The 12243-nt window shown below is 40.9% G+C and overlaps 2 protein-coding genes across 8 annotated transcripts in view; one reads left to right on the top strand and one right to left on the bottom strand.

The window, feature by feature from the left end:
* Nucleotides 1-12243, top strand: part of LOC113630607 (S-adenosyl-L-methionine-dependent tRNA 4-demethylwyosine synthase) — a 265650-nt gene that overhangs the window by 35813 nt on the left and 217594 nt on the right. For 2 of the 7 annotated variants that reach the window (XM_027126210.1, XM_027126205.1), the window contains exons 1-3: nt 5758-6596; nt 7393-7520; nt 8469-8606. In XM_027126210.1, the coding sequence (XP_026982011.1) occupies nt 6593-6596; nt 7393-7520; nt 8469-8606 (270 nt within the window). In that variant the 5' untranslated portion in view covers nt 5758-6592. The other 5 variants (XM_027126212.1, XM_027126206.1, XM_027126207.1 and 2 more) reach the window with 3 other exon arrangements.
* Nucleotides 377-5718, bottom strand: SBDS (SBDS ribosome maturation factor). The gene is made up of 5 exons (XM_027126213.1): nt 5348-5718; nt 4573-4702; nt 3875-4075; nt 2100-2264; nt 377-1173 (listed from the first exon to the last, which is right to left on the bottom strand). The coding sequence occupies exons 1-5, from the start codon at nt 5473-5475 to the stop codon at nt 1045-1047; spliced, it is 753 nt and encodes a 250-aa protein (XP_026982014.1). The 5' UTR covers nt 5476-5718; the 3' UTR covers nt 377-1044.

The raw sequence follows: 12243 nt of genomic DNA, 5'->3' as shown, positions 1-12243 counted from the left end.
GTGCTCTGCAACGGGAGAGGCCGCAGCAGTGGGAGGCCCGCGTATCACACACACACAAAAAAATAATAAAAAATAAAAATACATCTGTATGTTTATTTTGAGGGAAACCCTACTTTGTATTCTAGACTATCTCTTTTGAGGATAAGTAGATTTAAAAAAACTTGCACATTGTCTATTTAAGTGTTCAAATACTAAACCACTCAAGTTCAATTACATCCCAAATAATATCTCTAAGGTTTATCAGGTATTTAACAGAACAGGCCCTGTTCTGAGCACTCCTCCTCCTGACTTGTTTAATACTGCTAAGAACTCTCCCATCCTACCAGACAAGAGGCAGAGAAAAGAAAAAGGTAGGAAGCTGTCTAGAAATACAAGCCATAGTTTAACAAAAATAAACAGTGGTTTTATTGATTACATATATTTTCAACTCTAGTAATATATATTATAAACTTTAAGAATTAGAATAAATGGCTGTATTTTTTACCAAGAATAATCTAGGCTATGGCAGCATGTTTGATGAACATTATTGAAGTCCTGCACAGTCATCATCTATCTATTTTTCAGAAAATCAAGAAGTCATCATCCAAGCTTTGTATTAGGTCACGAGACAGTTACCCCTATACACACATTTCATTAAGTAGAAATAAGACATTACACGTTTTCTTTTTTGGCAAATCCTCCCTTTCTGTCATACAGATATATCCTCCCAAAGTTATTTTCTTATAATGTACAAAACTTATTTTTTATCCACAAGAGTTGTGTCAAATAACTTTCACCCTGGAAAGCTCAAAGGCATGAGGCAGTAACAAAATGCTACTCTGAACTCTGTATTTCACTTTTGCCTAAAACCCTATTTGATAATTAAAACTAAATGAATCCCACATTATAATACTTACGTAGGAAAGTCTTTTTGTGTACATGTTTGCCACAAAGATGCAAAGTGTCAACTCATCTGAGCAAGTATTTGGCAGATCACAGAAAGAAAACAGGGCTGTGGGAAACGCAAACGCTTTAGTGTTTGACAGCTGAAGAGACTGGTGACTGTCACTCCAATTTCTCATCTCCTTCTTCCACGTCTTTCAAACTGAGTACTTCCAAAGAGCCTTTGCCTTTTGTCTCCTTTTTTACGAGCTCATCGATTTCTCGGAAGCAGCCGGGGTCGATGAGACACACCTGAAACATTGAACACAGCTGTTGACCACATGAGGAAGAGCAGTGCCATAGAATGGACACAGCTTTCACTTCATATGAGACAAACACACCATACTTTCCAGGTCTCTCTACAACCACAGATAAGACAACGCACAGGACGGTGGGATGGGTTCTGGTCCAGCCTCTGCCCTTAAGTATGCACGCAGGACCCTGTGACAAGGCATTATTCTCCCTACTGAGGACTTCCAGATTCCTCAGCTGTAAAACGAAGTGGTTGGATTAGAAGGCTATGGTCCTTTTCATACTAAAATTTAGCGTTAAAATTTACAGTTCAATGAAATCATCTCTTTGTAGCCACATTTGAAGAAGAAAAAAAAAAGAGGTGGAAGGCCTATTTAGAAACCATGTGCAAAGTTTTGCAAAGATTTTAGAACTTCAGAGTGTCAGATGTGTTGTTTTACATCTACAGTGGAAAGGGCAACAGTCCTCTAGAGCTCATTTATTTGTCAAGAAGCTATAAAGCTCTAAGACGTGGGTTTCCAGACAGCTGAATTTACACGATGTCTGAAGCTGCAGGGTGAGGACCCAAAGACATGATGTTTTTGCTGCTTCTTTAAAATGTTCTGTGGTAAATGAGACTGACAAACTTTTAGTCCTAGTTCCAATTTCCTCATTAATAGAAGACTCACTGTAAAATATATTCTCATCGAAAATGAGCATTGACCAAAATCATTTTATCATGAATAATTTAACTAAAAAAGCAAACAAAGTGTAAGTGTTCTTAATGACAATTTGGTTCTACGGAGACCTTGACTGTCTTACCTAATTCTAGTTAAGACATTACTGGAAATGTCTTACTGTTCACACCTTCTAAATGTGACAGATTTATGACTAGAGAAGTATTTTGGTAACGTGGAAGCAAAGAAACAAGAGTATGTTAATCTTACAATATCTAACTGTTGACCATAGTCTTCACTTTCTATAACCTTGATGAGTGGCTTGAGTTTTTCTTTCAGCTTCTTCCCTTCATTCACTGGAAGAATGAACCGAAGTCTCATGTGAGCACGTTCTATCTTCATTTTCTCCTTTAACTGCTTTATCACTTCCAAAGCCTATCAAGACAAAATTAAAAACGTCTGTAATTTCTTCGCTTCTTCTGCTGCATTACTGCAGAAGGTATTCAAAACAAAGCAGTTTCCACCTAGCTGGACTGGGCAATGGTTTCTTAGATGACATGAAGAACATTAGCAACCACAGGAAAAAAATAGATAAATTGGGCTTCAAGACTAAAACCTTTTGTTCTTCAAAAAACTATCAAGAAAGTGAAAAGACAACCCACAGAATATGACAAAATACTGGCAAATTGTGCATTTGATACGGTACTAGTATCCAAAATATATAAAGAACTCTTACAACTCAATAATGAAGAGACAACTAATCAACTAAAAAATGGTCAAAGGATCTGAAGAGTGATTTCTCCAAAGAAGACAAAGGGTCAATACGCCCATGAAAATATGCGGAAATTATCAGTCATTAGGGAAATGCAAATCAAAACCAGAACAATACCCCCAGGATGGCTATAATCAAGAAGTTGGACAATAACAAACATCACTGAGGATGTGGAGAAACTGGAACCCTTGTACACTGATTGTGGAAATGTAAAATGGCTCAGCTGTTTCGGAAACTGGCTGAGCAATTCCTCAAAAGGTTAATACAGTCACCATATGAGCTAGCAATTCTATTCCTGGGTATAGAGAAATGGAAACATACGTCCACACAAAAATTTGTAATCAATTTCATAGCAGCATTATTCATGATAGCTAAAAAGTGGGAACAACCCAAATGTCCACCAACTGATGAATGAACAAAAGGTGGTATTTCCATACAATGAACTATTATTCAGTCCTAAGAAGGAAAAAAGTACTGATAGATGCTACAACATGGATTAACCTTGAAAGGGCCACATACTGTATGACTCCATTTATATGAAATGTGCAGAATAGACAAGTCAATAAAAACAGAAATAAAATTTGCAGTTGCCTTATTCCCTCCTTACGAGACAGGGGAATGAGAAGTGACTGCCAACAGGTACAGGGTTTCATTTTGGGGTGATGAAATGTTCTCAAATTAGGTAGCAGGGAAGGGTGCAAAAACTTTGTGAGTATACGACTGAACTGTAGGCTTTAAATGGGTGACTTTTATAGTGTATGTATTATACAAACATTAAAGAAAAATCTAACAACTGGGGTTAAAATGATGCTTTAAAAATCCAAGTTTTATCTTTGTAAAAACATTTTTTACTTTATATTGGAGTATAATTGATTAACAATGATGTGTTAGTTACAGGTGTACAGCAAAGGGATTCAGTTATACCCATACAAGTATCCATTCTTTTTCAAATTCTTTTCCCATTTAGGTTATTACAGAATATTGAGCCAAGCTCCCTGTGCTATACAGTAGGTCCTTGTTGGAAGAATCCAAGTTTTATCTTTAAAGTCTGACTTGGATAGGAAGATGAGAGTCCTAGTATATTTGTGTTTAGTTAAAACAAATTCCATCACTTCTCTCTAAAACCTCCATCGTTCCCCTCCCCTGTACCCAAAACCTCCTCCCACTTACTTCCAAGTAGTGCCATTTTCTTATTACAGACCAACTATTTTAATGTTTTCCTCAGAGAACACTGATTTTCATGGACACTTTTTGACATTAAAAAACAACTCACCTGCTGTTTTGTACTCTTGTTGGGTTTGACCGAATAGTGGATGTCCTTCATGGCTCTCTCGATAAGGATAACGGTGTACGGTCTCTTTGTTTCAGGGTTCACACATTTGTCGGCCACAATAGTTGCAATGTCCCTAAACATCTGCTCCAGCTGTGTGTGCCGTTCTTTATCTGACACTTGAACCTCTCCTTTAGTTAAAATCTTAAAAAATCCAACAAGTTTAAGAAAAGTAATATCTTTATTCCACACTACTTGTTAACTAACCACAGGAATTAATAACTGGGGAGAAAATTAAATTTCATATTCTTCAGCTACTGATATTTGGTAATAACTTGAGCTTTGCCTAAAGGGATTATCTTGTTCCAAAATCTTATTTAGATGGGGAATGGGGTAAAGGTAATCTTAGCAGAGGGTGTAAATGATGAAATACCTGAAAAGGAATTCTATTTTCAGGTATATTACACTAAAAATATATAAATGAACAAAATAATGCAGCTTAGTAGGAAATCTGATTTCTGGAGGCTTTGGCAAAAAAATCCAAGTCCTGAATTATTAAAAGTGATGCTGCACAGATCGAATTATTGCACAGTAACTGTTCACTCAAAAAAAATAGTACTTTAAAGTTTAACATACCTGTAATCTAATATCTAATACTACTGGATATTAGGGTCAATTATGCTGCAACTGTTAGAACCCACCTGCTTACAGATTTCAGTCTGGTCATCTGTTCCAAACGCACTGATGAGATCTTCCTTCTTTGCAACCTGACCTTTAGAGACATTTACAAACACTGAGTGGGTCTGCAGAACTTCATCAAGGTCTTTTTCCCTTGGGAGGACAGGAGAGAAAGTCCTAAGTGAGTATGCTTGAAACTTCGAAGTTCATTCACATTTAAATACAAGAAGGCGTCGATATGAATAGTAAGAAACAACAAATACTCCTAAATGACCCTCGGTTCCAGGGGACCATTTTGTAACCCAGAACTCCATTTGTATTCGCAGTTACTCAGAGGTGAAAAACGTCGCGGGAGTATGTGTGCCATCACTGAAGGGTGGGGTCCGGCTGCTGCCAAGGAATTCCAGCCCCTAGATGGCAGCAGTGAAGAACTTATACGCACTTCGGTGCAACTACTGGGCTGAGATCTGTGACAAACGCACGAATTATAGAAGCACCCGGAAAACTAGGCCCTTTGCCTTTATCATTATTCTGACGAAAGGACCACAGTTATGGGGGTTTCTTGGCTGTGGCTTTTATAACACCCGGGAAGCAAAGTAAAACCAAGCCCCAAACCAAACCGACCAAACAAAAAAAAAGGGAACGTCTGGTTTAGACCCTAAGCCCGGGCAGCAGGAGTAGGTTTCCCATTTCCTTCCCTGGCGAGACACCAGCTAGGCCCATTCGTTAGACGACCAAAGGAGGCCGCCTTTGAGGCTACCAGCTCCGGCCAGGGCCCAGAGGGAGAGTGTCACTCACACGCCGCTCCGCCAGCCCACGACTTTGTTTTTGTAGCAGGCGATTTCGAAGCGCTTCCCGGCTCGCTTCATTCGTACTACGGCCACATTGGTCAGGCGGATCTGGTTGGTGGGGGTGAAGATCGACATCGTGGCCGCTCACAGACCTTGGGTCCGGCGAACCAAGCAAACCTGCGCTGCCGGCCTGAGAGCTAACTGAGCCTCGATTTAACCACCCGGCGGCGCGTGGCACAGTAACGCCCACAGACTGCGCAGCGCCGTTACTAACTCGGCCGAAACGATCCACCCACGCAACTTACTGCGCAGGCGTCAGGTGTTAAGAAAACCGGGCGAGGAGGAGGGAGCTAGAACGCCTGCGCATTGTGGCTTTTACGACACTGCTCCACGCCCGGAAAGAGTGGGTCTCTTCCTTGACGTAATTTTCTTTCCGGAATGAACGAAAGAGCTCTGATTGGTTGGTGGAGCTAATGTTTGGTGACCGGGTGGAAACTCAGTGCCGGGCACCTCACAGTTCCGCGGAGTTCCGGGCCACGCCCACATTACCCTTTCGTTATAGAAAAGTTTTAACACAAAAAACGTAGAGAAAAAAGTGTAATGAACTGCCATGTACCCATCACCCTGCTTCAACAATTATCAACATTTTGCCGTTCTTGTTTCATTTTCCCTCTTTTTTTTTTGTTGGAGTATTTTAAAGCAAATCATCATAAAGTTTTAGCTTTAAATACTTCAGTCTAAACTCCTAACAAATACACCCAACGAGATTAACCATAATTCCTTAATAGCGTCTCATTGCTAGTCCATAATCAAATTTCCCCTAAATAATGCCTTTTTACAGTCGGTGTGTTTCAAATGAGATTCAAACAGGCTCACATATTGCATTCGGTTGGCGATGCCCTTAGTTTCTTAACGCCGACTTTCCCTCCCCCACCCCTCCTTTTTTTGCCTGCTTCTCTCCAGATTCGCCCCTAACTCTCAAGCGCGGATTCCTGAGCCGCAGGCAGCACTCCCGCTTCCTCGCCGGGAGCTCTGGGCGGTGCTTTTCTCTGGGCCCGCCCCCTTCCGCCTCTGAGCCAATCCGGACAGGTCTGCGAGTGGCATGGCTGCCCCCAGGTCCTCCGACTGTGGGCGCCCAGCTAATGCTGTGAGGTATTTCTGGTGGTCTCCCAGTATCCACGCCGGACAATAAGTTTTTTAGGTCCGCAGTCCTGGTGTCTTGTCGGGCCGCAGGGCTCGGGCTCTGAGGAGAATGGGTAAGGTCCACAGGCGGGTAAGGTTCGTGGGGTGGGAAGGGAGGAAACCGTTTTTCTGAGACCCTCGGGCCCCTTCCTCCAGAGTATGTTGCCCTTGTTAGCCCGGGACCGGTGCCGCTGGGGGCAAGGGAGGACTGATCCCTGCTCGTGACCTGGCTTTTGCCTTTTCAGGCTAGGAGATGAGTTTAGAACTATGCTTCTAACCTCAAGCAAAAGACAGAGAAAACTTTCTCCCCCATACCCACGTGTGTTGAGGACTTTTGGTCCTTTCCAGGAGTAGCACCTGTAAACCTCAAATCTTAGACCTCGCCTTTTGAAATTACCCCCAGGTTCAGCATTTGAGTCCAGGTCCATCCATATCTCCCTTAAAAAAAACTGGGACTTGAGGTCAATTATTTGAGAACCCTTTGCAAGTAGATGTGGGTCTCTAAAAATAAAATTAAAAAAAAGAGGAATACGTTTAGTATTATTTTTCTTATGGAGCAGCGTAACAAAGCAAAATTAACTCATAATTCCACATAAAGTGTTTTGAATTTATGTTCCCTTCTTTTCCAAACGCTATATTCAAATGAAGATAAAATTTTATATTCTTGTTTTGAATTAGCATTATCATGACAATTATATTACATATCACAGTGTCTTGTTTTTATTAGAGTTGCTTTTTATAGATTTCTTAGCGGGGTTGTTGAATATGAAGGTTGGTTTTTCTTTTTCTTTTTTTTTCTAAAATAAGAATGGATATCATTGTATATGTAACTTCAAATAAAATTACTTATATGTGTCATTTTAAATTTAGATCCTTCTTTGGATATGTGGGACTTCTCATCTTTAATATCGTTATGGATAAACAGGTTTTACATATATTTGGGCTTTGCCTTTGGCTTTAGCCTTTGGATTTGTTTCCAGATTGTCATCAGAAAGCAGGTAAGTGGAGTTACTTTTTTTTTTTTAATATTTATTTATTTATTTATTTTTGGCTGTGTTGAGTCTTCGTTGCGTGTGGGCTTTCTCTAGTTGCGGCGAGTGGGGGCTACTCTTTGTTGTGGTGCGCGGGCTTCTCATTGTAGCTTCTCATGTTACGGAGCATGGGCTCTAGGCACGCAGGCTTCAGTAGTTGCGGCATGCAGGCTCAGTAGTTGTGGCACACGGGCTTAGTTGCTCCGTAGCCTGTGGGATCCTCCCGGGCCAGGGCTTGAACCCGTGTCTCTTGCATTAGCAGGTGGATTCTTTACCACTGTGCCACCAGGGAAACCCAAGTGGAGTTACTTTTTCTAGGAGAGTATTTGGCATCAAATTTTATAGACAATGCAGAGTGCAGATTTTCTAAGGCTTCCAGAAAAATATAGAAATTCTAAAAGGAACTTTCGATCACTTTTATGTTTGGTCTTTAGAAATAGTTTTTCAATGCCAAAAAATTTTTCTTGTCAGTTTTTATAGACTAAGTTATTTACCTTTTCTTTGATGGGCTGTGGAAGTCTCATTGTTAAGATACAGGAAGGTTTTGTAATGAAAAATTAAACTTTTGCAAAAACCCCAAATCTGCTTAGCACCCTTAAGGGGTAGTAGTGTTCTCTTTTCCTTCCAGTAATTAAGAATCAGAAAATAAGTTTCTACTATTATTCCACTACAACACATTATGGGTGAAAGTGGGTGTAATTTTATCCTGGAAGGAATGGGAATCATTATAGTCTTAAGAAATGTGGGCCCTGCTTTTAAAAGGACCTAATTATACCAAGGGGTTAATATTTGAGGAGTACAATTGAAAAATTAAGAGAATAATAAAATGGGTCAGTATCTGAGCGATTGATAATTTTCATTCCTAATGAAGTTGGGAAAATATTCAAACTTGATGGATTTTGTGTTTATTTCAAGAACAAAAACTCACAGGAGAAAACCGTTCCGAAAGCATCTCAGGATTTGATGACAAATGGCTATATCTCTCTTCAAAAGAAGGAAGTCTTTGTGTCTGGAGTGAAGATTTTCTATGGTTCTCAGACTGGCACAGCAAAGGTAAGAACTTATAATGACACTTTTCATTGGGTCTCCTGATCTTTTAAGAAAATTTCTGAAAAGTGTTCTTTAGCAGTGAACTGAATTGGTCTTCTAATCTTTTTTCATCTTTGTTTTTCCTTTTTACAGCATACATTTTTCCTTTCTGGGGTGGTGGGTGAGTTTCACCTCCATTTCAGCTGATTGGGGGTGTCTGGTGGTCACTGTCATGCGGGGTCTTTGTTCTGAAGCTTGCTTCTTGCTCAGCAGAATGGAGACTTGGATTTCCAAGTCCATTACTGGGTATAGAAGTAGGGAAGATAGTGAAAAGTGGCAGCAGTATGTCCAGTATGGGCCCTGACGTTCACAACTTCACACATCTATTTAATGAAATGTATTTTGATTTCTCATAGTGTTAAAAATGTTAATGATATACATTGAATACTGTGTAGATACCGGCTGCAGATATATAGCTGAAAGATGCTTTAATTGTATCTAGATGCTGCTTGCTTCTTTATTATAAAGGTCACAGCTATTTATTGCTTTCTAGGAAAAGATTCTAAGACTAACATGAAAATGAATTAAAAACAGAATTCCTTGTCATTATTTTGGTAGAGTATTAAAGAGGGTTCTACTGCCCTCTCGTGGATGTTTTGTAGAATACTACTTTTTAAAAGGTTTTTTCAGTATTTTGTTGTGTGTGTCATAATTGAAGGTCACTTATAATTAAGTTCAACCTTAAGCAGCAGAGGCAGGAAACTGGAAGAAACGTTAGAAAGGTATCTGAGCTGCGGAAACAAAGTCTTTTTATGTTATTCATAGAAGATCTCATTCCTAGCCTCTCTTTTATGCCCGCTTTTACGTTTTTTTAAGATCAAATTAATACTTGCAGATGGTAACAAATCCAGGTGTACAGAGGGTTCATAATGAAAAGTACTCTTCAGAGAATCTATTTTAGCTATTGATATTTCTGTTTTTAATTCCTCTGAGGGTTATTTCTTGAACCTCCTTCTGCCATGTTTCTAGATTTATCAAGTTAGATAAAGGTTATTGACTCCTCGTATTAGTCAGTTCCTCACATCTCAGCGGCTTAATATTGTTGCCCACATCATTGTTGATGTGAGTTAAATGGCCCCCCCTTCTTCTTTTTTTTTTTTTTTTTGCGGTATGCGGGCCTCTCACTGTTGTGGCCTCTCCTGTTGCGGAGCACAGGCTCTGGACGGGCAGGCTCAGCGGCCATGGCTCACAGGCCCAGCTGCTCCGCGGCATGTGGGATCTTCCCGGACCGGGGCACGAACCCGTGTCCCCTGCATCGGCAGGCGGACTCTCAACCACTGCGCCACCAGGGAAGCCCTGGCCCCCCCTTCTTAAAGCTGTACCGTCTGAATTTCTCTATTTGGCTTTCACATTTGATTGATTCGTATTTGGCTTCGTATAGAAGACTCGGGCAGAATTTTTTTCTTACAACTTTGAGGGCATCACATCCTTGTCTTTTTTTAATAAATTTATTTATTTTTTATTTTATTTACTTTGGTTGCATTGGGTCTTCGTTACTGCATGCGGGCTTTCTCTAGTTGTGGCGAGAGGGGGCTACTCTTTGTTGTGGTGCGTGGGCTTCTCATTGTGGTGGCTTCTCGTTGCAGAGCATGGGCTCTAGGTGTGCGGGCTTCAGTAGTTGTGGTGCACGGGTTCAGTAGTTGTGACTCGTGGGCTCTAGAGCGCAGGCTCAGTAGTTGTGGCTCACGGGCTTAGTTGTTCCGCAGCATGTGGGATCTTCGTGGATCAGGGCTCGAACCCGTGTCCCTGGCATTGGCAGATGGATTCTTAACCACTGCGCCACCAGGGAAGCCCCCTGGAAGCTTTTAGAATCATCCCTTTGTCCTAGATGTTTGGAGCTTTTGTGAGATGGTGTCTAGGTTGGGTCTTTTTCAGCCATTGTATTGTATACTTGGGCTGTTTTGTTTTGAAAATTCGTGTGCATTAATTCTGCTAATATTCCTTGGGTAAACTTCTTTCCCTTCTGTTTTCTCTGTTCTACTCGGTTAGTTGGATGTTGGACCTTTTGGATGGTCTCCTGTGTCTCAAATCCTCTCTCATACAAAAGTAACTTTCTTTCTGTTCTGGGTTCTTGGATTTCAATTCCAAACCTTTTTTCTGAATGTTTTAGTTCAGCTATAATGTTTTTAATTGCAAAAATGCCATTCTGTTCCATTTCTATTGCATCTTTTTCATAATCTAAGAATATATTTCAGTGAGTTCCTTTTTCGGTTCCCTGATTTATCTGCTTCCTGCATGTTTCTGCTGCTGCTATTTCTCTTTCCTGTCACTTGTTCTCATCATGGTCTTGGTGATCCATGGTTTTCTGTTCATATTTAGGATGGAATGATGGGGTAGCTGGCGTGGATTTTCTCTGTTAACTGTGTAAATAGACTTGTTTTCTCTAGTTGTAAGTTCTCACTGTATGCTGTGTGCAAGGTGGGTCAGTGTATGCCAGGTGACCTATCTACCTCACATCTCCCTGTAACTACCACCTCAATTTTATTTTATTTTTTATAGTATTACTCCTTGAAAGTGTTGTCTGTGCTTGCTGTCTCTAATTTCTCTACTCCTGTCTTTCTTGACCCACTCCAGTTAGGCTTGTGTGCCCCAGCCTGCTCCCAGTGACTTTTATGTCGCTAATTAATTCTCAGTCTTCATCTTACTTGACCTCTTAGCTGCACGACAGCTCCTTCCTTGTTGACATACTTTCTCCATTGAACTTTTGGGACACTCTTCTCTAGGTTCTCCTCCTCTGCTGAGGCTAGTCTGCCTCACTATCATTTGCAGATTTCTCCTCATCTTCTTGCCCTCCAAAGATAGGAGCATCCCAGGGCACAGTTCTTGAGACTATGTCTTTATCTGCACTCACTTCATTCTCTAAGGGATCTTGTTATCTAGAGCTTTCAGTTCTATTTATTGGAATTTGACAGAGTTTTTCTGTAAAGGGCTAGATAGTTTATTTTACATATGTTTTTTAGGTTTGCAGGTTTCGCAAGGCGTATGGCCTTTGTTGCAGCTGTTCAGCTCTGCTGATGTCGTGTGAAAGCAGCCATGGACAATGTGTAAATAAATGAGCATGACTGTATTCCAGTAACCTTTACCTATAAAGACAGAGGGCCGGATTCGGCCTGCAGCCCTCAGTGTGCTGATCCCTGTAGTAGACGGTGGCCTCTAAATTTATGTTTCTAATCTGACTTTTCCTCTCAACCCCAGACCCTCATCCCCAGCAGCCTATCTTAGATCTTCCTGTGGATGGATGTGTAGTAGGCGACTCAGAATTAGTGTGCTCACAACTAAACTCCCAATTTTGTGCCCAAACCTGTTCCCCCTCTAATTTTTCCCATTCCGATAAATGGCAACTTCATCCTTCCAGTTGCCCAGTTCAAAAAAACCTTTGACTTCTCTCTTTTTCTTACTACCCACATCCAGTCTGTCAGCACATACTGTGTGTTCTACTTTCAGAATAGATCCAGGTTCCAGTCCCTGCTTACCGCCTTCACTGCTGCTGCCCTGGCCTAAGCCAGCCTCCCTCATATTTTGTCTGGGTTAATGTGGTCATCTCATCCTCAGCCTCCTTCATTCAGCCCATCCCAGCAACCACAGGGACTGTGAGAACTTA

The sequence above is a fragment of the Aethalodelphis obliquidens genome, unplaced genomic scaffold (genome assembly GCF_003676395.1).
Source record: "Aethalodelphis obliquidens isolate GAN/ISIS:26980383/991018 unplaced genomic scaffold, ASM367639v1 scaffold30, whole genome shotgun sequence".
NCBI classification, from domain to species: domain Eukaryota; kingdom Metazoa; phylum Chordata; class Mammalia; order Artiodactyla; family Delphinidae; genus Aethalodelphis; species Aethalodelphis obliquidens.
Note: the sequence above shows the minus strand (reverse complement) of the source record. Positions and strands in the feature narration are given on the sequence as shown.

Coding starts and splice junctions, on each gene's coding strand:
- SBDS (XM_027126213.1), bottom strand. CDS start 5,475: ATGTCGATCTTCACCCCCACCAACCAGATCCGCCTGACCAATGTGGCC. Junction 4,703..5,347: donor GTGGGCTGGCGGAGCGGCGT/GTGAGTGACACT, acceptor TGTCCTCCCAAG/GGAAAAAGACCTTGATGAAG. Junction 4,076..4,572: donor AGACTGAAATCTGTAAGCAG/GTGGGTTCTAAC, acceptor GGATTTTTTAAG/ATTTTAACTAAAGGAGAGGT.